This window comes from Cherax quadricarinatus, chromosome 19, assembly GCF_038502225.1.
Source record: "Cherax quadricarinatus isolate ZL_2023a chromosome 19, ASM3850222v1, whole genome shotgun sequence".
Classification (NCBI taxonomy): domain Eukaryota; kingdom Metazoa; phylum Arthropoda; class Malacostraca; order Decapoda; family Parastacidae; genus Cherax; species Cherax quadricarinatus.
This window is the reverse complement of record NC_091310.1, coordinates 46,095,358-46,120,601: the sequence shown is the minus strand read 5'-3', so window position 1 is coordinate 46,120,601 and position 25,244 is coordinate 46,095,358. Positions and strand designations below refer to the sequence as shown.

Sequence of the window (25,244 nt, the reverse complement as noted above, 5' to 3'; positions counted from 1 at the left end):
CACCAGTGGAGCCTTACCTCAACACCCTCCCCCACCAGTGGAGCCTTACCTCAACACCCTCCCACACCAGTGGAGCCTTACCTCAACACCCTCCCCCATCAGTGGAGTCTTACCTCAACACCCTCCCCCACGAGTGGAGCCTTACCTCAACACCCTCCCCCACCAGTGGAGCTTTACCTCAACACCCTCCCCACCAGTGGAGCCTTACCTCAACACCCTCCCCCATCAGTGGAGCCTTACCTCAACACCCTCCCCCACCAGTGGAGCCTTACCTCAACACCCTCCCCCACCAGTGGAGCCTTACCTCAACACCCTCCCCCACCAGGAGAGCCTTACCTCAACATCCTACCCCACCAGTGGAGCCTTACCTCAACACCCTATCCCTCCAGTGGAGCCTTACCTCAACACCTTCCCCCTCAAGTAGAGCCTTACCACAACACCCTCCCCCACCAGTAGAGCCTTACCTCAACACCCTCCCCCACCAGTAGAGCCTTATCACAACACCCTTCCCCACCAGTAGAGCCTTACGACAACACCCTCCCCCACCAGTAGAGCCTTACCTCAACACCTCCCCCACCAGTAGAGCCTTACCTCAACACCCTCCCCCACCAGTAGAGCCTTACCTCAACACCTCCCCCACCAGTAGAGCCTTACCTCAACACCCTCCCGAACTAGTAGAGCCTTATCACAACACCCTCCCCCACCAGTAGAGCCTTACCACAACACCCTCCCCCACCAGTAGAGCCTTGCCTCAACACCCTCCCCCACCAGTAGAGCCTTACCTCAACACCCTCCCCCACCAGTAGAGCCTTTCCTCAACACCTCCCCCACCAGTAGAGCCTTACCTCAACACCCTCCCCCACCAGTAGAGCCTTACCTCAACACCTCCCCCACCAGTAGAGCCTTACCTCAACACCCTCCCCCAACAGTAGAGCCGTACCTCAACACCTCCCCCACCAGTAGAGCCTTACCTCAACACCCTCACCCACCAGTAGAGCCTTACCTCAACACCTCCCCACCAGTAGAGCCTTACCTCAACACCCTCCCCCACCAGTAGAGCCTAATCACAACACCCTCCCCCACCAGTAGAGCCTTACCACAACTCCCTCCCCCACAAGTAGAGCCTTACCTCAACACCCTCCCCCACCATTAGAGCCTTACCTCAACACCCTCCCCCACCAGTAGAGCCTTACCTCAACACCTCCACCACCAGTAGAGCCTTACCTCAACACCCTCCCCCACCAGTAGAGCCTTACCTCAACACCTCCCCCACCAGTAGAGCCTTACCTCAACACCCTCCCCCACCAGTAGAGCCTTACCTCAACACCTCCCCCTCCAGTAGAGCCTTACCTCAACACCCTCCCCCACCAGTAGAGCCTTACCTCAACACCCTCCCCCATCAGTAGAGCCTTACCACAACACCCTCCCCCACCAGTGGAACCTTACCTCAACACCTAACCCCCACCAGTAGAGCCTTACCTCAACACCTTCCCCACCAGTAGAGCCTTACCACAACACCCTCCCCCACCAGTACAGCCTTACCTCAACACCTCCCCTACCAGTAGAGCCTTACCTCAACACCTCCCTCACCAGTAGAGCCTTACCTCAACACCCTCCCCCACCAGTGGAGCCTTACCTCAACACCCTCCCGCACCAGTAGAGCCTTACCTCAACACCCTCCCCCACCAGTGAAGCCTTACCTCAACACCCTCCCCCACCAGTGGAGCCTTACCTCAACACCCTCCCACACCAGTGGAGCCTTACCTCAACACCCTCCCCCATCAGTGGAGCCTTACCTCAACACCCTCCCCCACCAGTGGAGCCTTACCTCAACACCCTCCCGCACCAGTAGAGCCTTACCTCAACACCCTCCCCCACCAGTGAAGCCTTACCTCAACACCCTCCCACACCAGTGGAGCCTTACCTCAACACCCTCCCCATCAGTGGAGCCTTACCTCAACACCCTCCCCCACCAGTGGAGCCTTACCTCAACACCCTCCCCCACCAGTGGAGCCTTACCTCAACACCCTCCCCCACCAGTGGAGCCTTACCTCAACACCCTCCCCCACCAGTAGAGCCTTACCACACCACCCTCCCCCACCAGTAGAGCCTTACCACAACACTCTCTCCCTCCAGTGGAGCCTTACCTCAACACCCTCCCCCACCAGTGGAGCCTTACCTCAACACATTCCCCCTCCAGTAGAGCCTTACCACAACACCCTCCCCCACCAGTAGAGCCTTACCTCAACACCTCACTCACCAGTAGAGCCTTACCTCAACACCCTCTCCCACCAGTGAAGCCTTACCTCAACACCCTCCCACACCAGTGGAGCCTTACCTCATCACCCTCCCCCACCAGTGGAGCCTTACCTCAACACCCTCCCCCACCAGTAGAGCCTTATCACAACACCCTCCCCACCAGTGGTGCCTTACCTCAACACCCTCTCCCTCCAGTGGAGCTTTACCTCAACACCTTCCCCTACCAGTAGAGCCTTACCACAACACCCTCCCCAACCAGTAGAGCCTTACCTCAACACCCTATCCCTCCAGTGGAGCCTTACCTGAACACCTTCCCCCTCCAGTAGAGCCTTACCACAACACCCTCCCCCACCAGTAGAGCCTTACCTCAACACCTCCTCCACCAGTAGAGCCTTACCTCAACACCCTCCCCCACCAGTAGAGCCTTATCACAACACCCTCCCCCACCAGTAGAGCCTTACGACAACACGCTCCCCCACCAGTAGAGTCTTACCTCAACACCTCCCCCACCAGTAGAGCCTTACCTCAACACCCTCCCCCACCAGTAGAGCCTTACCTCAACACCTCCCCCACCAGTAGAGCCTTACCTCAACACCCTCCCCAACTAGTAGAGCCTCATCACAACACCCTCCCCCACCAGTAGAGCCTTACCACAACACCCTCCCCCACCAGTAGAGCCTTACCTCAACACCCTCCCCCACCAGTAGAGCCTTACCACAACACCCTCCCCCACCAGTAGAGCCTTTCCTCAACACCTCCCCCATCAGTAAAGCCTTACCTCAACATCCTCACCCACCAGTAGAGCCTTACCTCAACACCTCCCCCACCAGTAGAGCCTTACCTCAACACCCTCCCCCACCAGTAGAGCCTTACCTCAACACCTCCCTCACCAGTAGAGCCTTACCTCAACACCCTCCCTCACCAGTAGAGCCTTACCTCAACACCTCCCCACCAGTAGAACCTTACCTCAACACCCTCCCCCACCAGTAGAGCATTATCACAACACCCTCCCCCACCAGTAGAGCCTTACCACAACACCCTCCCCCACCAGTAGAGCCTTACCTCAACACTCTCCCCCACCAGTAGAGCCTTTCCTCAACACCCTCCCCCACCAGTAGAGCCTTACATCAACACCTCCCCCACCAGTAGAGCCTTACCTCAACACCCTCCCACACCAGTAGAGCCTTACCTCAACACCTCCCCCACCAGTAGAGCCTTACCTCAACACCCTCCCCAACCAGTAGAGCCTTACCTCAACACCTCCCCCACCAGTAGAGCCTTACCTCAACACCCTCCCCAACCAGTAGAGCCTTACCTCAACACCCTCCCCAACCAGTAGAGCCTTACCTCAACACCCTCCCCCATCAGTGGAGCCTTACCTCAACACCCTCCCCCACCATTGAAGCCTTACCTCAACACCCTCCCCCACCAGTGGAGCCTTACCTCAACACCCTCCCACACCAGTGGAGCCTTACCTCAACACCCTCCCCCAGCAGTGGAATCTTACCTCAACACCCTCCCACACCAGTGAAGCCTTACCTCAACACCCTCCCCCACCAGTGAAGCCTTACCTCAACACCCTCCCCCATCAGTGGAGCCTTACCTCAACACCCTCCCCCACCATTGAAGCCTTACCTCAACACCCTCCCCCACCAGTGGAATCTTACCTCAACACCCTCCCCCACCAGTGGAATCTTACCTCAACACCCTCCCACACCAGTGAAGCCTTACCTCAACACCCTCCCCCACTAGTGGAGCCTTACTTCAACACCCTCCCGCACCAGTAGAGCCTTACCTCAACACCTCCCCCACCAGTAGAGCCTTACCTCAACACCCTCCCCCACCAACTTGTTTTTTTATTTTATTTCTCTCCTAGCTCGAGAACGCTTCATCAAATCGTCTTCAAATTTCCAACGTCTGTGTACAGTAACAAGGACCAGATTCTTGGAACAACTTGCATGTTCACGCATTCCATGACCAAAGTTGTTGAACCCATTCGCAGCATCCTGGGATGGCTGGGATAACCTGGGATGGCTGGGATAACTCCCTGGGATGGCTGGGATAACACCCTGGGATGACTGGGGGTAACCTGGGATGACTGAGATACCCCCCTGGATGCCTGGGATAACCTGGGATGGTTGGGATAACCCTCTGGGATGGCTGGGATAAACTGGGATGGTAAACTGTGTGGTTGCCTACTTGCCAAAACAAGTGACAATTTTATCAAAATTAATTTTTATGAAATCAAAATCAAATATTTTTTCTTAGAGGATTGTAGAGAATTTAAACCGGAACGTAAATGAGAAAACTGGAAAAAAGGGCAAAAATTTTGCGTTTTTATGGGTTTTTTAAGTTTAACGATACGAGACTTTCCTATTTTCGTAACATTTTTAGTACAATTTTCATCTACTTTCTCAAAAGAAAATTATCAGTGCTCGAGAACACCTTAATCGACCGGTTTCAAATTTTCAACGCTGATGAAATTCTTGAGCAAGATCCATGGGTCTGTTTGGGTGCTCTGTGCACAACGTTACATAGAGCATTCCCAAATTGGGTTTCCGTGCGCTTAATTTCCATATACTTAATGTGCTTGTGTATTTTAGGATACTGGTCTCTTTTAAAGGTATGAATTACATATGGTCTACGTATATCCTAATTTAGCATTTTTACTGAAGAAATTTGGATATTAATTTCCATGTGATGACCTGTGAATGCCTTTCCTGATTCTCCTCAAATCTTCATCATTAATATTTAGCTGCATTATCAACTTATGCCGCACTCTGCACTGTTCCAATTGTGTGCATTGAGGCGTAGAGGGCTGGAGTTATGGAACATTTCACTCTCTGTAGAGCTTTATTAGTCATAAATTGATAAAGCTCTATACAGAGCGACACATTATCACAATCTCGTATTTATTAGTTAAACTTGGGTAAGTCAGCGTCGTTGCTAACGTCCTCTGTGTGATTGTTACTTGTGGGAACACCCTCAGTGTGTTGCTATACAACTGTATTCGATTGTTACATAGTAGCAACAGAAGTCAGCTAACTTACCTAGTCATATTCCATCACGCAGGAAGGGTTTCAGGGTTACATAACAGAGTACAGAAACTTTTTATGCCGAGTTGAGAAACTATAGTAGGGCAGCAAGGATATCAGTGAAATGTTCAGCAGCTACAGAAGCTACAAAGGGTTTTATGTCAGCAGGGTTGAAGTTACAATTACTAAAGGCACCACCTCCCAGGATGGTCTACACGACTCGCAGGAGAACTGGAGTTCATGAAGACACTTCTGTCATCACAGTGACAAAATATAAGTTTAAAATAGAAAATAACTAAGTTACGTTCATTTGCCAATACACAGAGACAGTAGAAGTCATGGTTGCGACAGCCTCGCCACAGTCAGTCCAGCATCGTTATATAACACGACTTAGATTACTACAAAACATTTGTTATTATTATTATTTAGCAAACCTGGATGCACCAGCAGTGTGCTGCTACCCAGTCCTATATATTTAGAAGTTTTATTAGCTAATGAGCCGCCTAATGATTTCGTGGCTCGACTGGCAACGCGCTCACCTCACCCACTGTTTGCGGTTCAGTCCCCGGCACGGGTGGAAACGGTGGGTATGTTTCCTTACACCTGATGTCCCTTTTCACCTAGCAGTAAGTAGGTACAGGGATGTTAAATGACCGGTGTTGGTCGTATCATGGGGGGTGAGGGCAAGATTAAAGAACCCCAACAGAAATAAGACAGACAATCCTCGATGACCCACTGACTGTCTTGGGTTATCCCTGGTGGCTTACCCTCCCCTGGGATAAAAATCCCAACAAACCTTGAGTCTCCCGACTACCTCCTCAGCGACTAACTCTACGGGGAAACCTCGCCGGTGATGGAAATTGAGACTAGCATGAAGGAGAGCCTTGGCATGGGTAACTTAACTATAGCGTCAGTACCGTAACTAACTCGGCCAGTCACTCTAACAACACTCTCCCACCCTCGCATGTTTACCCCACCCAGTCATCCGGTTGGTCAGTCATCCAGCTTAAAAAAGTCAATTGTTCATCAAGCTAGAAAGCCACTCCATCAGCTAACCTCCTAAATTGCCAGCCAAACGGCAATGTCGTCCAAACTGGTGATCAAATAACAGAATAGCTAGCAACCGAACCACTCATTTAGCCAATCAACCAACTAGCCAACCACCCAGCCAGCCTTTTCGGTGACTCAAGCCAAACCTGACTAGGTTGGGGCATTGGCTTGGGTTGGTGGGGGACTTGGACCTGCCTCGCATGGGCCAGCAGGCCTGCTGCAGTGTTCCTTCTTTCTTATGTTCTTATGACAGCCAGCCAGTCAAGTCAGCTTCTCCCGTACCCAGAAAGCCAGGCAGCTAGTGACAAACAATCTAACCAGCCACTGTCAAAATTAACCTTCTCAGATTACTGCAAGACAATTTTTTTTAATCCAAGGGGAGCGTAACTCCCGCTCCTTGGATCAAGAGTCCTTTACCGAGTTCATGACACTCCCAGCTAGGAGTCGAATGTGGCAACCACGATCAGAATATGTAATCATAAAGGAAGTAGACGCTATTAGAATGTTTTTACGACTTGAAGTCGACTTATGAAATAGATAGTTTATTGTTTACCTGGTATCCATCTTGTGGACGGTATTGGCTAGTTTGTGTACCCCATTTTCATCCTGTGAACGGTAGTGGCTAGTTTATTGTGCACCCCATAGCCATCTTGCGGATGGTAGAGGCTAGTTTATTGTGCATCTCATATCCATCCTGTGGATGATGTGGCTAGTTTATTGCGCACCTCATCTCCAACCTCTGGATGGTAGTGGCTAGTTTATTGTGTACACCTATTCCATCCTGTGGATGGTAGTGGCTAGTTTATTGTGCATCTCGTATCCATTCTGTGAAAAGTAGTGGCTAGTTTATTGTACTCCTCATATCCATCCTGTGAATGGTAGTGGCTAGTTTATTGTGCACCCCATATCCATCCTGTAGATCGTAGTGGCTAGTTTATCGTGCACCCCATATCCATCCTGTGGATCGTAGTGGCTAGTATATTTTACGCCCCATAACCGTCCTATGGATGGTAGCGCATGAGTATATACAGTAGATATACACTGATGAGAATTTGGAATATTTGTTCAGAATTTCTAACATTATATTTTCATTAATAAGATACGTTTTCATACCATGTGTAATACGTCTGTCTTCTTGGGTAAGTGGAATATCAAGTACACAGTTCTGAAGACAATGAGTACAAGAAAGGCTGCGTACTTGGCATTTACTTGTAACCAAGACAGTTTGGAGTCATCCGCTAGTCTCTCCATGTTGTTAGTTGCTCCGTAAATGTGTTTTTCTACGTTATGTTATCACTGGCTTCTAAACGCATTCTTACCATACTTAGGATCTTCAATGAGCGTTTTCCCAATATTATTTCAAACGCTTGACACAGACAAAGTTATAGTCGACTTTTGTTACCGAAATTCCTATTTTTGGCTAATTTATCTGTAGCAGTTGAGGACTGCAGAAGTGTGAGATAGAATCCCTAAGAACTGGACAGTGATTTCTTAAAGTTTTTTGTATCACTGCGAGGCTTATCCAAGTGAGAGTTTTAGTGAGGACATGGGAGGGTCCAGTGCACTCACTGATGACACAGCGCCAACACTCACAAAATACCTTCGTTTTACCTCCGTCAGACCAACCCAACATTTCCAGCAGATTCCAGCAAGCATCCTTTATTCTTGAAGAGTGACTTTGTTGACAGGCAGGTAAACTAAGTAAACACACCTGGGTAAATATACATACGCACATGCGCGGGCGCGCTCACATGCATGCAGGAGCATACACACGCGCGCGCAGACGCATACACGCGCACACAAACATATGCACACCACACACACATGCACATACAAACACCCCACACATACGTAAACACACACACACACACACTAGGAAGTATGTCTTCAGTCATAGAGTCGTCAGGAAGTGGAAGAGCCTAGCAAGTGATGTAGTGGAGGCAGGAACCATACATAACTTTAAGACGAGGTATGACAAAGCTCAGGAAGCAGAGAGAGGACCTAGTAGCGATCAGTGAAGAGGCGGGGCCAGGAGCTGAGTCTCGACCCCTGCAACCACAATCAGGTGAATACACACACACACACACACACACACACACACACACAAACACACACAAACGGGCCTAGTGTCTAATCGACACGTGCCTAGGGCAAAATGGTAACTAACTAACTAACCTATTCCCTCATGACTTAGGTTTCCACAGTTTGCGTAAAGACAAGCACATGCAACTGTAACTAAAGTTTTCCCTTTTCACAGATTCAAGATTTTTTTTTAAAGATTATACTGAGAATAACACAGTAAACTGCTAGCTATTATTGAAAATAAATAGATGGCAAGAAGTACTGTGCCAGACATAAGGAAGACTTCCTTGCTATGTACCCCTAGATTAAACCTTGACTTTGAATTATTGTTCAAGCATGTTTATGACAGCAGATGCATTTCTAAACTAGAATGATGGACATAATTCTAATTCGCAGTTACCGGGCAGGATGAGACGTATGGGCGAGTCTCTGTTAACGTACTGGAGTATGCAGCACCGGTATGGAACCCACACCTAGTCAAACGTGTCAAGAAACTGAAGCAAGTGGAGAGTGGACTAGTTCGGCAGTGGACTAGTATTGGAGGTAAGACGTATGTATGAGGAGAAGCTGAAGGACCTAAACCTGAGGATATTAGAGTACAGAAGGACAAAATAATGATAGGAAATGAGAGGCTGGACAGAGACAGAATGTTCGAGAGATGGAAAACAGAAACGTGATGGGGCAGCCGGGAAGCGTCTCGCTAGCCAGTGGCTGGCGAGACGCTTCCTCAATAAAGATTCCCTGTCGTGGGGTTCGAATTGATGGATTTGGGAACAACTACACAAGTATAACACATAGGGAATCAGTTACACTACTGATATCCCAAATGTTGCACAAGTGTATTATACTTCAACTTGTCGCTTTTCTAAAACATTTACATCACAAGATCAGTCACCTGGAGGTTACCTGGAGGTTATTCCGGGGATCAACGCCCCCGCGGCCCGGTCCATGACCAGGCCATGTCATAGTGATCCAGTAGTTGCTCACCGGGATCTCTGTGTGAATCTTCCTTCTTTGATCATCATTATAAACACCGGAGGAAATGGCAGAAAAATCTGAAAAATCCCTTGAACTGAAAATATGCTGTATATAGACAGCTACTCTGCTGAAGAGGGTCTCCGAGGCCGAAATACGCAGATATCTGGTTTAGAAACACACGTAAGCAAACACTATAACACATTTATTAGAAAACGCCTCGGTCCTGGGACCTTGATCAAGGTCCCAGGACCGAAACGTTTTCTAATAAATATGTCATAGTGTTTGCTTACGTGTCTTTCTAAACCAACTTGTCGGTATTTATTACCAAGGTTTATACCACGCAGATATCTAAAGTGAACAAATGTGAGATATTGTATTAAAGAAAATAGTCAACATACCCATACAATGGTGTAGAGATTAATATAACATAATGTTACTATTAAATAAGATTCTGGTTAGCACAAATCTGCAGTCTAATCAGCATTGCTTTCAGCTAGTATATCTCACATTTTCCCTTTCCTAGGAAATATTATATCCAGATTAGTTTCAAAGCTAATTCTAGGTTCACGAGAAAGTATTTTACCTCCATAAATCCACTCTGGCTGTGAGTGCAAACGCATCGCAGTTCACGATGACAAAAATATCATAACGAACCAAATAAGCCTCACTCTTGTTTATATAATATATATATGTCGTGCCGAATAGGCAGAACTTGCGATCTTGGCTTAAATAGCAACGCTCATCTTGCCATATAGGACAAGCGAAATTTTGTGTATGCAATAATTTCGCCAAAATCATTCTGAACCTAACGAAAAAAATATATTTCATTGTGTTTGTTTAGTAATAAATTATTGTAAACAAATCTAAAATATATTTAGTTGGGTTAGGCTAAAGTAAATTGTTCTTGTTATAATAAGGTTAGGTAAGTTTTCTAAGATTCTTTTGGAGCAAAATTAAAATTTTTTACATTAACATTAATAAAAAAATATGTCTTTAAACGCATAAGAGAAATTTTTAGAAAGGACTTAACTTTAAATGAGTTCTTGCTAATTGACCAGTTTTACATATTCGGCACGACACACACACACACACACACACGCACACACACACACACACACACACACACACACACACACACACACACACACACACACACACACATATATATATATATATATATATATATATATATATATATATATATATATATATATATATATATATATATATATATATATATATATATATATATATATATATATATATATATATATATATATATATATATATATATATATATATATATATATATATATATATATATATATATATATATATATATATATATATATATATATATATATATATATATATATATATATATATATCTTAAGGGTAGCTCACTGCCTCTGAGTCTTTTTTTTTACGGTACCTTTGGGTCGCGTGTATATACAAATAATTTGCTTCTGCATGCTTCAACGCGCGTGTTGCTGTGCATCACCATTAGTGTCACAAACTTGGAAAATATGTAACCAAAAATTGCCGCTGCGTTGACTGTGGCAGGTCGCGCACTGTGTCGCCCTCTGTACTTTGGTTATGCATGCTATATAAGGCGGGCAAGGTGTGTTATTTATGTGAACGATAAGAACGGGTGCATAGCCGAGTACCTGATTGATGGGAGCCATTGATGGTCCACAGCATGAGCCGACGGGGAAGGAGGGTGGGGGGAAGCATAAGTCGAAGGCCCGCAGCATGAGCCTGAGTCCATATCTTCAGCCGGGACCCACCTCATCACACAGTGTGGTTGATTCGGCCAGTTCTCTACACCCAGTGCGATAATAAATGTATCAGTAGTTTCACTCATTGTGAGCTCTAGAGCGTATGTTAGAGCTGGTGTGATGTTAGTTACACCAGTGTTAGAGCTGGTGTGATGTTAGTTACAGCAGTGTTAGAGCTGGTGTGATGTCAGTTACACCAGTGTTAGAGTTTATATAATGTTATTTATACACAGAGTTAGACCCAGTTCTGGCAGTCACACCCAGTATTAGAATTAGCATGATGCTAAAAGTTATACCCATGGTTTGAGCTGCCGTGATAGGAGTTATATCCAGTGTGAGTAATTGAGTATGTAATATTAAGTTACACTGTGAACTTTAAGATTTTGTGTGTGCCTGCCTTCAAAGAGATATAAATACCGTCTTCGTTAAATCTGTAAGAATGACTGTGAATCTGTAAAGTACATGGAGAGTATTTATCTAGTTGATATCGAGGTCCGCGGTATCAGGAAAGGAGCGCTCACCTACCTGCCTACCTATCTACTTGCTGATAGTTCCTGGGCCGCCTGATTAGTCAGGTTATTGGTGCAAGCTTCTCGCGCACCCACCACAGCCCGGGTAATCAGGAACTGCCTTTAGGAACCTTCGTAATTCCGTATCGAAGACAGGGGGTCTATCGGCAATTCATTTCAAGGGAGGGTGTTACAGTCTTGGACCCTTTAAGTTCATCCTCATACCGTAGACAAATCATAGCACCGTATCATCCTTTGCAGATGATACCAGAATATGCATGAGAGGACACTGCAAGTCTCCAGGCGGATATAAACCAGATCTTTCAATGGGCTACAGAAAACAATATGCTTTTCAATGAGGACGAAATTCAGTTACTTCGTTAAAGAAAATTGAAAGAAAAAATATAAAACGAAGTATAAAGGTATCTCTAACCACTCAAGAGAGCGAAAAACGAAACTGAGAGACACAGGATTAATTACTGTCAAGGAGCACAACAGTGTCATTACCACAGCCACGACGAGAATGATGGGAGGGATAACAAGAACCTTCAAAACAAGAGAGGTCAATTCAGTGATGGTACAGTCACTTATTTTCTCTAGGCTGGAACAGTGCTGTATAAACAGTCCCTTTTAAGGTATGGGGAAATTTAAAAAATTCTTCGCCTAGAAATGCGTTTGAGGAATAAAAAAAAAATTAGATGAATAGTTCAGAGAACTGACAAGTTGATAAATTAGACAAATGTGCAACATCCAAGTGTTGGACATGTGTCTAATTTATCCAAAAAAAATAATAAGATTCATAACTATTGTTTGAGGTACAGGAAAATTCCGATTCGTCTCAAAGGTTCGTCTCAAAATTCAAATGTATCAAATTGCAGCTCAGAGATTTAGATAACCTTCAATGTTAGTATAAATTCAGTCTAGTACCTAATTTACTGGAAGCCTTTGAAATCCCTTCACCTGTATTCCCTGGAGTTCAAACGATAAAAATTCATAATAATTTACACCTTGAAAATTCTATAGGAATTGGTTCCAAATCTGCACATAGAAATCGCTACCTACGAAAGCGACAGGCATATCAGGCGGCGCAAAATACCCCAGTGAAAAACAGGGATGCTATTAGTATTCTAAGAGGTATCACAATAAGTGTATGAGAGCCAAGACTTTCCAGCGCCTATCCTTCATGCATAGGGGGCATTACCAACAGATTCCTACCTGTCTTCAAGAGGGACCTTGATAAGTTCCTCAAAGGCAGCTCCTGATGAGTCGGGCTGTAGTTCGTATGTCAGAATGCGTGAAGCCAGCAGTAACAGTCTGAGTGACCAGGTCTTGATTCACCAGGAAGCCTAGTCTACGACCGTGCCGCGGGTGCGCTGATTCAGAACATCATGCTGGTTTCATTCAGGTATCTCGCAGTCTACTTACTGTTTCCCATTTTTTCACAGGGGGTATGTCGCGTCGTCTGACGAGCCCGATACTCTCACGGGAGTAATTTTAATGCGATTATTTTTAGGCGGCATTCCTCTCAAAAAATATTTTTTTGACTGAATAAACAGGTAGTGAGAGCTCACTGTACATTCTCCAGATCCGAAAACTATCGAATATGTTATGCTATCAACTGCTGCTGTATTTCAGTAGAATAACTGCTCTACATAACTAATAGCATTTATTTGTGAATAAAAAACATTCCAAGATCTAGATGTTTAACCATTAGTAAGTGTCAACTATCGTGAATCGGGATGCATATGTAAAAAAGAACTTCGAAAAATTACATGTCAGCAAGCTTGTAACAGATTCAATTCATCGTACATGAAGCACTTTTACTAGTAACTGCCTTCACGTAACTATACAGACATGCAGACGTAGGCAACAAACATTCTGCGGAACTTTACTCTTGACAGTTTCTTCCTAGCTCAGGTAGAAGATGGTCTGTCCTAAGGGGATCGTCGCTTACCTCCAACACGCCTGGAAGTGGCGAGTTCGACTAACCAGGGAACTCCTCCTGAGGGCTGCAGCTGTTGTTGTTGCTGTCGGAATATTTACCTATCAAGTCAGTTTTAATGTAGAAGAACATCTGAAAGGAACGACGGTGCTCAGGATCACCAAGAGCAAGGATCATCCACTGATGTTTCCACCAATCAACGTGTGTCCATCGCCTCCCTTCGATCCCTCCCGCCTGGCTCAGCTCGGCGTTAACATCTCCGTGGGTTCAGTGGAGGAAGTTTCCAAAAACATAGAAAACCTAATCGGATTGGACAGACAACTCACGTTACGTCAGTTGCTCGAGGAAGCAGCATGGAAGCTGGAAGACATGGTCGACTGGATCTCTCTTGGGGTCTTGAACGAATCTTATTCCTCTCGTTCATACTCCCAGTTATGGAGGCGTTCGTTCACACCAGTGGGACCTTGCCTGAAACTCACCCTTCCTCTGGTTTCAAACCATAACGACTCCATTTTCAGGCTCAGATTCCGGGACATTCCCAGGAGCCTAGAGCCGTGTATGTGGGTGGAGAAGGGTCGCAGCATGAAATACGAATCCCCGAACGATTGCTCCTCCGTACAACGTTACTGCAACACCACCTGCGTTTGGCAACAGTATCTTGTGACCTATGCTTCCTACTTCCAGTCAGTTTTCCTAGGGTCAACCTCAGTAAAGTTGGATTTACATCACATGATTCCACAATTCTCATTACAATTTCGAGAAGGAGTTTTAAAGCCAATCGAAATCAATGGTAATTCAGCTGCTGAAGATTACAATCATGACTTTTGTTACCATAAATGTCTTATGAGTAAAGAGGAAGCAAAATTGAATTGCTCTGCTATGTATGAAGACAAAATGGATAACAAAATAGACAATTTATGTATAACGTTCATACAAACGTTCAAAATTTCGATAAGGTTTGTCAACGATATTAATTCCAAATGCCTAAACTTATGCAAGGTCAAGCGCCACAAACTTCAGTGGGTAATTGAAGAAGACTCTGAGATTTCCGAAATAAATGACGGCTTCACTCTGCGCTTTTCATCACCTTATACTGTACAATTCACAAAACAGGAAGCATACCCCCTCAGCCGCCTCCTGACAGACGTGGGAGGCAGTCTGGGTCTCTTCCTGGGGTTCTCCCTCATGGATTTATGGGTTGCTGGAACCTTTCTTATTGGAGCAATTTTAAACCGGTTACGTACCTCAACCTATGGCTGTGACCTGGCAGTACACGGTGATACGTGTGAAGCAAATGTATATAGTCCCCTTAGCAAATTAACTGGCATAGTATTCCTTGCAAGTTTTTCGTGTGTTCACTTACTTGTTACCTTTAAGGATTATATTCTGCAGCCGGAGATGTTGTCTTGTATAATTATGTCTCGCAAAACACCTCCAGTGATCAATCGCAGTCTTGAAGAGTTGTTTGTAACTCGTTTTGCTAGTCGTCCCCTTGGATGTAAATTTCCATCATCTGACTACCTGAACTGCTTTTACAAGTGTCTTTTGCGGCGAATGCCTCCTGTATTCTTTCCATTCATTGAGGTAAACGATCTTCCAGATTGTACCGTGGAATTCTTAAAGCTGCCACGCTACAAGTTTGTTATTCAACTTGGATTTGTTAAGCAACACTTATCGGCTCATGTAGTGAGTGGAGAATGCTCCCTGGAGTGTGATGGACAAGACAACTCAGTAAGCAATACAGTCAGTGTCGACTGCTTATTAAGCCATGAGAAGTCTCTCACTATCTTATACCTCCTTTGCAGTTTTGGGGGAATTCTAGGCCTCTACTTTGGATTTTCTCTAATGAAGGGTATTTACAAAGAGTATGTCGCTCCAAGAATTAAAATATTGCTCAGAGCAAGAGGTAAATATTATCACACGATTCACCTAATTGTCACAGCAATTTTAGTATTAATTACTGCTATTCTATATATATTTCAGGTAAATTTATACCTAATGGGTCATCTGATATATATGACTTTGTCAAGCAGGCCGCTAGAGACTAGGGATTTGCCGGCGGTAACGGGCTGCATATGGCCGCCGTTCAACATGCAACGGTTGATGGAAACAGTGGGTCTTGCAAAGGCATACGATCAACTGACTCACCTAAGTCCTGTAGACAGACACGCCGCCATCACCCGTCTCCTGCAGGAGCTACCTGAGACTGCGGTACAAATGGATCCACAGCACCTCTGGTCAGCCAGTGCTTGGACAGCGAGGGAGGCAAACATGTTTCTTACCGTGGTTCACTCATCACCTATGGTTGCTGAAGAAGTAATCGCTCACAGTGACAACAGCACAATATTAAATCAATGTTTCATTTTTATCCCTATCATACATGCTGATGGGACACTGCATCAAGTCAAATATAATTTTGAGGTCTTTATCGGTCGACCAATCAAAGAAGAAAATGTCTCGGGCTACATCATGGTGCACAGACACGACGATTTCGCCATCATAGGACGTGAACCAATGAAATATGGACTAAATTTCGCTTTGGAAGTCTCGGGATTATCAAGCTGGGATAGTTTTCAAGGCTCAAACCTCAAAAATGGTGAATGCGTCTCCCGTTGTCTGGACGATGCATTGGTGGATCAAGTGAGATGCCGCCTACCCTGGGTGGGACGACGCCAGGACCTGCCAGTCTGCAACATGACTCAGTTCACAAAGTTCCTCACTGCTCTCTGGCGCCTGGAAAAAAACCCACAATACATCTATTCTAGCTTAGTTGGTGCCAGTCAAACCAGCACTTGCGAGCAGAGATGTCAACCACGAAATCAAAGGTTTTACAGGATTAGAAAGTCTGACAGAGAGTATTTAACCAACAGTTTTTCAATCGGGATTGTAAATGGAGAGCAAAGAATGGACAGTGCCTATTATCTAACAGCCTCTATAGAGATGACACCGACCGCTATTGAAGTTGTGAAAGTTGAGGACGGGTACCCCACGCACCAGTTAGTGAGCGACCTCGGTGGCATTGCTGGCATGACACTGGGATTCTCACTGCTCTCACTTCTCATGACAGTGATCGGTTATCATTATGCCTCGTCTCACTCTCACAGACTGTGATCTGGGGCGCCTGCTCCCGGTCTCACTCCCACGGACGATAGGATGTCGCCGCATTCTGCCTCATGCCCAGGGGCGATGATCGGGTGCCTATATAAATTACTACTTGTCATTGTGTTGAATGACAATTCTCAGTGTTCAGTAATGCTAAAAAAAAAAAAAACATTTTTAATACATGTAAAAGGCAGTGTTGCACCCATTCTTGCAACACAAATGATGAACGATCAGATCTAAATGTTTCCTGTTTTCTCTCTGCCACCTCGTGTCCACAGATTATTGCAGCCTTATTTTTTTATCTTTTTTTTTTAAATTAAAATACATTGACGTAAAGTTATATAACCTAACTCAATAAACTGGGCTCATGCACTAGTCATACTGCTTTTATTTACACCTTTACTTACCACGTTGTCAGCGGCTCTGATTTTTTTCCCAAATGCAGATGATTGTTAATAAATAAAAAAAACTGGCACTTAGGAGAAGACGAGGTTTTGGTTCATTCTGAACCACTGTCAAGTCGTCGCAAGGTTCCTCTCCTAAGTTCGGGGTTCCAGCCATAGTACTGTGACTTTATTCTTGGTAGATGGGAATTTGGTATCCTCCCAATAAGTACTTAAAAGAGGTTACCCATTTTTTTCCCTCCTCCAACTTTTCTATTTCGTTTATAACTCGAGAACGACTCTTCTAATCGCTTTTAAATTTTCAGAATTTGTGTACGGTAACGGGGAACACATTCTTGGAACAACTGTCATCTTCCTGGAATGGCTCAAAGTACTCTCGAGGCATGTTAACACGCTCAGAACCTTGAATGTAGTCACGAGCAGCATAACACTTAACGTCCAGAGCCTTTATGGTAGAGTCCTTCAGCATAATACTAACTATACTGGAATTCGCTGATGGTAGCCGCACTGTCAGTACCTCTGTCTGTGGAGCAGTGGTATATCATGATCTAGCGTGACTCGAGGAGTGGCTGGTTCCACTATAAAAGACAATTATACAAGAAAAGTTCAGACTGATGTATAGAAAGTTAACGAGAAAATGTCATGAGATGACCGACGGGTTGTTAAAGTATTGTGAGGCTTGACTGGTACACCTGTGACGAAAGACAGATGTTGGTGTGAAACAAGTGCGAGGCTTGACTGGTACACCTGTGACGAAAGACAGATGTTGGTGTGAAACAAGTGCGAGGCTTGACTGGTACACTTGTGACAAAAGACAGATGTTGGTGTGAAACAAGTGCGAGGCTTGACTGGTACACCTGTGACGAAAGACAGATGTTGGTGTGAAACAAGTGCGAGGCTTGACTGGTACACCTGTGACAAAAGACAGATGTTGGTGTGAAACAAGTGCGAGGCTTGACTGGTACACCTGTGACGAAAGACAGATGTTGGTGTGAAACAAGTGCGAGGCTTGACTGGTACACCTGTGACGAAAGACAGATGTTGGTGTGAAACAAGTGCGAGGCTTGACTGGTACACCTGTGACAAAAGACAGATGTTGGTGTGAAACAAGTGCGAGGCTTGACTGGTACACCTGTGACAAAAGACAGATGTTGGTGTGAAACAAGTGCGAGGCTTGACTGGTACACCTGTGACGAAAGACAGATGTTGGTGTGAAACAAGTGCGAGGCTTGACTGGTACACCTGTGACGAAAGACAGATGTTGGTGTGAAACAAGTGCGAGGCTTGACTGGTACACCTGTGACGAAAGACAGATGTTGGTGTGAAACAAGTGCGAGGCTTGACTGGTACACCTGTGACGAAAGACAGATGTTGGTGTGAAACAAGTGCGAGGCTTGACTGGTACACTTGTGACAAAAGACAGATGTTGGTGTGAAACAAGTGCGAGGCTTGACTGGTACACCTGTGACGAAAGACAGATGTTGGTGTGAAACAAGTGCGAGGCTTGACTGGTACACCTGTGACAAAAGACAGATGTTGGTGTGAAACAAGTGCGAGGCTTGACTGGTACACCTGTGACGAAAGACAGATGTTGACGCAAAAGACAGATGTTGGTGTGAAACAAGTGCGAGGCTTGACTGGTACACCTGTGACAAAAGACAGATGTTGGTGTGAAACAAGTGCGAGGCTTGACTGGTACACCTGTGACAAAAGACAGATGTTGGTGTGAAACAAGTGCGAGGCTTGACTGGTACACCTGTGACGAAAGACAGATGTTGGTGTGAAACAAGTGCGAGGGTTGACTGGTACACCTGTGACGAAAGACAGATGTTGGTGTGAAACAAGTGCGAGGGTTGACTGGTACACCTGTGACGAAAGACAGATGTTGGTGTGAAACAAGTGCGAGGCTTGACTGGTACACCTGTGGCAAAAGACAGATGTTGGTGTGAAACAAGTGCGAGGCTTGACTGGTACACCTGTGACGAAAGACAGATGTTGGTGTGAAACAAGTGCGAGGCTTGACTGGTACACCTGTGACGAAAGACAGATGTTGGTGTGAAACAAGTGCGAGGCTTGACTGGTACACCTGTGGCAAAAGACAGATGTTGGTGTGAAACAAGTGCGATAAATGAAATCGATAAATTAAGGAACCTTATCTTTGTAGTTTTGTTAACATTTATTATTACAACCATTAATTTGCAAACATAGAACATGTAATATGTCTGAATATAAGTTATTACAACAATAATCTACATTTATCATATATGTAGAATGTTGATGCAGATTACATATGATTGCACATAAGATAATAAATGATAATATATATCCATCCATGCTACATACTGCTAATATATATATATATATATATATATATATATATATATATATATATATATATATATATATATATATATATATATATATATATATATATATAAAATATATATATATATATATTTAATCAATGACTGATAAATTTCTTATAGTTATAGTGTACGATAGATATTCAAAAAATCACATCTTCGGAGGCCTTCACTAAATCTAACGTTCATGATTACACACACACACACACACACACACACACACACACACACACACACACACACACACACACACACACACACACACACACACACACACACACACACACTACACTATCATTATTTGACCAATAATACACACAGTGTATGAGCAGTGCATTCACCTCAACTAGGTGAGTACAACTAGGTGAGTACACACACACACACACACACGCACACACACACACACTCACGCACACAAACACACACTACACTATCATTATTTGACCAATAATACACACAGTGTATGAGCAGTGCATTCATCTAGCAGTCTAGGTGTATATGCACAGAGAGCAACAGTGACTGGTGTATATCTTAGTGAGTATATATCATTGAGATTTTATTTTAATTCCTTGTATCCTCATTATTATGGATTGGTATTTTTCACAAGACACATGTACAGCGTCTGGACACATAATACAACAGTGTTGGTATAATTACCGATATTACGTTTTGTAAAAGGACACATCTGGTTTTACAAATCATACGTGATATTTTGTTGTGGTAACTTTTCGGTCTCCAGGAGCGAAACGTTCCCACAGCCTGACAAAGCTCCTGGAGAGCGAAACGCTGCCACAATAAAATGACACGGTTGCACATATTTCCTTTTACCTAACATACAAAATACAGTCTTAGAGAGTCACTGGTGGAGGCGCCGGACGGAAGCTTCTTCCCTCAGTTCAAATTTGGAGACTCACTGAATGGCTTGTAATTATTTTTTTGGCTAGTCAACTAGATAATTCGTTCCTGAAATTAATCATTTTTTCCAATTTTAATTCTTAACAATCATGGTACAATCCTCTGAGTGAGTGAGAGAGAGAGAGAGAGAGAGAGAGAGAGAGAGAGAGAGAGAGAGAGAGAGAGAGAGAGAGAGAGAGAGAGAGAGAGAGAGAGAGAGAGAGAGAGAGTTAGTTAGTTAGTTAAAAATGCTTTCAAATGAGCTGATGTAGGTAACAGCTCTTAGCTTGTCAATAAAGTTAGGAATCCTTAACCTGTAAATAGCTTGTCAATAAAACTAGGGATCCTTAACTTTGTCAAACCCTGTGTAAAAAAAGAGAGAGAGAGAGAGAGAGAGAGAGAACATTCTGAAGAAAAGTTAACAAAGTTAGTTTAGGTAAGATTGGTCAGGAAACAGGACAAGTGTTTCCTGACACGGGTCTCAGTCATATGGTGACCCGCCCACTCCAGCATTTTTCTTTTACACAGGGTTTGACGAGGTTAAGGATCCCTAGCTTTATTGACAAGCTATTTACAGGTTAAGGATTCCTAACTTTATTGGCAAGCTAAGAGCTGTTACCTACATCAGCTCATTTGAAAGCATTTTTATTGTTATGAGACATACAAGTAGGGAACAGGATGAAGTTAGAGCCATCTGTGGGTCAGCATTTTCATTTGATCAACTGACTTTATCTCGTTGACATCATTATGCTGTACGAATGTGTTCCATACTCGAGTCATCCTGGGTATATATAATCTCAGATGGAGTGATGTTCTGGAGAAGGGTACAGCCAGAGTGAAGTTGCTGCTTTCTGACCGTCTTATGGTATTACAACCTAGGATTTCAAAGGCCTGTTATCCCAGGTGTAATGGGAGCAAAAGAAACACAGTAGAAAAAGTTTAGACTTATATTATCCTTCACCAATTTAGAACAGCAATATGTACACTATGTACAGTAATAAGTATAGTGCACGTCACGGTAAGCAAGGCAGAAATAGAAGCCACAAGATAGCAGACCGTGCTCAACCAGCTCTAGAATGGGAATGACAAGGGCAGACAGGAGAGCGGTATCCACATAACCTCTGCGATTGCCAATCCCACCTTCTTATTGGCTAGAACCTGGTCACTAGTTGAACGATGGGGCCCCATCACCAACTCTTAGCAACCTGGTTCGCTGGTTGGGGGAGATAGCCTGTAAATGAGGGTGTGTCCATGCGCCGAATAAAAGTTACGTACTCTTTGCATGCCACTTTGCATTGCCAAGCTTGTTTCACGCTTTTGGTCATCTGACCGAGACCTTCCCCTGGTTTGCTCGTCCACATTTTTAAAAATTATTTTTTTATTATATGGACAAAGATAATCAAGACAGATTATAATGGGGAGAGCTAAACTCGTAGGGATCATACAGCACACGGAGAATGGGAGGCAATCAGGTTTAATCCAAATAAAGGGAGAATAAGTCCACTTCCTTGGATTAAGAGCCCTTCACCAACATGAAGGTACTCCCCCTTTAGGGGACAAGCAATATGAAACAGTATATAATAACGAGACTAAGCTAATATATGATATGGTTATAATCATAACCTTAATTTTTAAAAGGGTGGAGGGGCAAACCAGTGGAAGGCCTCGGTCAAATGACCAAAATTTCCAGCTGCGAGTCATCATATAAGATCCGCGGCAGGAAACACTTGTCCTATTTCCTGACAAATCTTACCTAACCTCAACTAGGATCACGCTCCTGTGTGAGCGTAACCTGGTTACTATCAAATGTTCCATAATGCTGGTGTTTCTTATTGTCCATCTTGTTGGTAATTTGTAATCATCAGATGAGGAACAAAATCACTGTGAAAGCAAAGAGATTCACCGAACATATGTATATATGCAGTGCAAATGCACATTCATTATTATTAATGTATTCGAAAAATGGTCAGACTCGTAAGGGTCACACATCAAATACTCAAAACGTGTTTGGTACATGACTGTCCAGGAGGAACTACTGCTCCTCCTCTTCGGATTCAAAATCGATTACCTATCTTTCCCATTCCTCAGACTCTGTATAACCACTACATGTTTTGTCCTACAATAATGTACTAACTGCAGCTATATAAACCAAAATACTGAGTGTTCAGGGCATAAACCATGAACCACCTACCACAATGATTAAATGTCTTCAGAATTTGTATTAATCATCACTTTTCAATCTGTTCAAAAACTGCGTAACATTACCAAAAAAAAAAAAAAAAAAGGGAATAACATCTCATAACATGGATGCTTTACTGAAGTTGCTGTCACTGGTGAGTAATGGACACACTACATTGCTTCGTCTTCGTATAAACTAAGAGCGACTTTCAAGATCATAATAAGGAATCCACGTAGATCAGCTGTCATATATTTTATGAGTTTTTTCCTTCTTGCATTTGTATACAATAAAACTAACGTGCTGATCAAGTTTTATAATTGTTAGAATGTGAATTTATAGTCCTTGGTGTGGTAGTGCAGTTGGTCTTCTGTGACGGAGTAAACACTATTGATGAACATCTAAGATAAAAAAATAATATTTTTAGTGGCAGCATCAACTACCGTTGACGTAACACTGCCGAGATGGCATTGAGAAGGAGAGAGAGGAGCGAGGCTCCCAGAGTCATGCCCACCACACCTCCAAGATCACTCACGAGTTGAGACACTGGGTACCCGTCGTGCACACTCACCGTCTCATAAACACCAGTCTTAAACCAATACGTTACAAACATGTTTGCACTCCTGTGCGCACCTACAGAAATTGTCTCTAATGCAACTGAGAGTCTGTTGGTTACTCCTTCCTCTTTTTCCATTTTGTATTTGTGAAATATTTGATTGAAATTGCATGCAAAATAACATTCGGAGGTTGTGTTGTTTCCGATTATCTGTATATATATATCTTGTGGTCGTGTTCCCAGGCGCCAGAGTGTAGTAAGAAACTTCGTAAACTGAGTCATGTTGCAGGCTGGCAGGTCGTGGCGCCTTCCCACCCAGGGTAGGCGACACCCCATTTGATCCACCAAGGCGTCGTCCAGGCAGCGGGTGACGCACTCACTGCGACTGATTTCTGAGTTCTGCTGACTTTCCCATTTTGAAATTGAAAATATTTCAATAATAGCATTATTCTCTGCGCTTAGTGTTGGACTCTCTAGAATAGGAGATTCAAAATTCTCGTGTAAATACGTAAAAATTAACGTGTCTGGATACATTTCTCTATCCTGAACACTCCATTGAATTTGGTACTGGAGCTCTGCGATTATAATTTCTTCATTTAGTCGAGGCTGAAATGTTGTACAGCTATTCATTATTGTATTTTTTGTTTTATAGCAGTTGACACATGTATATACTTCATTTCTGTTAATAAGTACAACCTCCATAAGTATATCCTTTATGCTCCATCCACTGCTGAACCAAAGATGTTGTGGATCCATTATATTAGATGTTTTGGGCAGCTCCTCCAGGAGATCGGAGATGGTGTTGTGCCAGTCATCGGAGCTCAGATTTTTGTTTTTGAGCTGGTCGTAAGCCGTGCTCAGCCCCGCTGTCTCCAGCAGCCGTCTGATATTGAAAGGCGGCCACATACAACTCGTCACTGCAGGAATTTCCCTAGCTTTCCATGGCTGACTCACTGGGACTGTATATATGGGATGTCTCATTAGGAATGTATGTACCTGCAGCAGACACAGAACTGTACACATAAGAATGACTGTTGCTGGATATGCAAACTTTACCAGAAGCAACAGCCAAACATTGACCTTTTTTGTGAATTCTAATTTTAAGTCTTTAATTGTATGAAAAATATTCAACAAAGAAAGACCAAGATATAGTCCTAAAAGCCCTCCCAAATTGCTTAAAATAAAAATAATGGAGTAACTATATTCCTCCTCAATGGTGTAGCTAATGTCATGGTATTTTTGTGAAGTATTCAACCCAACGCAAGCAGAACATTCCTCGGCGATATCCATGCTCGTGATCCTTTGAAGATAACTTTTCTGCATAAAATATTTTAGATGTGGCATAGTTAGGTGATTAGACGTACAGACTGGTAGGTCATCAACACTGAAGAATGGGAGTACCTCTTCCTGTTTGTTTTGCAAGACGCACTTAACCAAACATTCTTCGTATGTGGAGAGACTTGGAACACGACAACCAAAACATCGACTGACAAACCTTCCTATCAGCAAATGGTTAAGGTTAAGATTCAGTGTAGAATCATGTAGGCTTTGAGTACTTGCTGTTAGTCTTACGGTCATCGTTTCAGTCTGCTGCAAATATTCCTTTATAACAAAACCAAAGTGAACACAAAACATCATGGACATACTGAATATCCCGATCAGCTGTAAGAGTCTCGTAAGAATAATCATCACAGGCTCTTCCAGGGAGTGAATTAAGAAGACACCAGGAATTACTTCCCGAAGTGTTTTGATTTGTTGGCTTAAGTAATTGACGAAAATCATCCACACGTCAAGAAGAGACATTCCAAGAAAAAGGCCTAAACTGCCCCCAAAATCAATCAAGAATTGATGTAAAGGATACACCTCTTCCTCTTTAAAGACGAGAGTTAAATCTGATACAAGTAGCACATTTACATAAGCATCCGAATCAAACTTTGAATTGTCTGTTTTGTATTTCCATCGTAATTCGTTTCCACTTGGTTTACAGTACTGAAGGCAAAACGTTCTTGTATCAGTTTCCTGGACGTAATGTTCTGCAATGGAAAACATCTGATTTGTTGTTATACACAAAGATTCAATAGATTTTTTTAAATTTTTTTCAGTAATGGCTTCGCAG

General features: G+C 43.9%; 1 protein-coding gene and 1 long non-coding RNA gene across 3 annotated transcripts in view; both read left to right on the top strand.

Moving 5' to 3' along the window:
• Positions 1-25,244, top strand: part of LOC138852964 (uncharacterized) — a 68,959-nt gene that overhangs the window by 42,619 nt on the left and 1,096 nt on the right. The window contains exons 2-3 of one of the 2 annotated variants that reach the window (XR_011392216.1): positions 8,823-8,969; positions 17,445-17,914. This is a non-coding gene — a long non-coding RNA (uncharacterized lncRNA). Of the gene's footprint in view, positions 1-8,822; positions 8,970-17,444; positions 17,915-25,244 lie in introns of those variants that run through there. The other variant, XR_011392215.1, reaches the window with a different exon arrangement.
• Positions 13,608-17,094, top strand: LOC128688397 (uncharacterized). Its single transcript, XM_053776250.2, has one exon. The coding sequence runs from the start codon at positions 13,616-13,618 to the stop codon at positions 16,742-16,744; it is 3,129 nt and encodes a 1,042-aa protein (XP_053632225.2). The 5' UTR covers positions 13,608-13,615; the 3' UTR covers positions 16,745-17,094.

What these genes read in the sequence shown, in the direction of transcription:
- LOC128688397 (XM_053776250.2), top strand. Translation starts at nt 13,616, where the DNA reads ATGGTCTGTCCTAAGGGGATCGTCGCTTACCTCCAACACGCCTGGAAG.